Source organism: Nicotiana sylvestris, chromosome 1, assembly GCF_000393655.2.
Source record: "Nicotiana sylvestris chromosome 1, ASM39365v2, whole genome shotgun sequence".
NCBI lineage: Eukaryota > Viridiplantae > Streptophyta > Magnoliopsida > Solanales > Solanaceae > Nicotiana > Nicotiana sylvestris.
Genome location: NC_091057.1, coordinates 129061483 through 129062823, shown reverse-complemented (window position 1 = coordinate 129062823; position 1341 = coordinate 129061483). Strand labels below are relative to the sequence as shown.

General features: G+C 43.6%; 1 protein-coding gene across 1 annotated transcript; it reads left to right on the top strand.

Annotated features, from left to right (window-relative positions):
- Nucleotides 1–260: 260 nt before the first annotated feature.
- Nucleotides 261–614, top strand: LOC138874516 (uncharacterized). The gene has a single exon (XM_070153061.1). It carries the CDS (start codon nt 261–263, stop codon nt 612–614), a length of 354 nt encoding a protein of 117 aa, XP_070009162.1.
- The last annotated feature ends 727 nt before the right edge of the window (nt 615–1341 follow it).

Genomic DNA, 1341 nt, shown 5'->3' with positions numbered 1-1341 from the left:
AGCTTCTCAGCGAGCAGCACGAAGGCGCCATCAAGGACCTTCAGGGCAAGTTGGATGGGGCTCAGAAGAAGGCTTTGGCCCTGAGGCGGGAACATGTCGATCTGGTCAAAAAAGAAAAGGTTTTTGAAGTTAGAAATGAAGACTTAGTCATGGTGACTAACGACCAAACCTCGCAGGTCCAACAAAAGATTGACCGGATAGACCAACTCCGTGCTAAAATGAACGAGGTCCAAGCCATGGCCGATGGTTGAAAGAATAAAATGGATCGGTTGGATTCGGAGAAGGAAACCGCCCAGGCACAACTGGCATCAATAAAGGTCCAACTTCGGGTAGTGAAACAGAAAGTTGATAAACGGTCATATCTGAATGATGAACTCCGAGCGCAATTGATCTCGGCTCTGGCAGAGCGGGATGCCCTCGGTAATGAATGTGAAGCTATAAAGTCTCAGTTGCACACAATCTCTCATGATGCTGAAGAGATGGTGGCGCAGTATAAGACCAATGTTGAAGCAGTCGAGGCCCACCCAAAGACTACTGCTGAGTACGTGAGGCAGCTATCCCGAAGGGAGACCCTCAAAGAGATCCATGCCCGAGACTTTGACCTATCTGCCTAGATCGACGAGGCAAAAAGACTTGAGGTCGAGGCCAAGAAGCTAGTTGAACTCAAAGGTGAAGAGTGCTCTAAAGAATTCGAAGGCCCCGACAGTTCTAGTGATGAGTCGGGTTCTGGTGAAGATCAGGCATAGATGCCATAGGATTATTTTTGTTTTTGTTTTTTGCATCCTATACATATATTTTGTTGAGGTGGTTTTTGTTGGGCCTTTGTAAAGAAATTTCTAGAATGTATAAAAAATTTCCTTCTTGGCAAATTCAACTGTTTCAACATCTTTTCATGATTTCCAATCTTGCAAACATTTCTAATGCCTTAGCATAGGATATAATGCAATAACAAGTCATTTGTTTTTCGAAGCTTTGAAAACTCGAAGTGACTCGAAATGATCGGGATTTTCCAAAAATGCTAAAGTATGCTTAGATGATGCTTTTGCCGTTGGTAAACCTTTGGCGGGTTTTGAATTTTATTTAAAGGCCTTATGTTTTGATGACGAGCTTCGGACATATCCGAACCATTTTTTACCGTGACCTAATAGGGTTTTTGCCTCTGGGTTTTGATAACCCGAGCTGCCTGTATTTATCTCGAATTGTAGTCCCTGAGTGGTGGTAGACCTTTGGGCTCGATAGTTCCTGGGTAGGAATAGCTCTTACGCTTAATACTTTTAAGAAGCAAAAGCGCGTATCAGCAAGGCAGAAACTTTCTTCCATTCTTGTGTGTAATGTACAAGG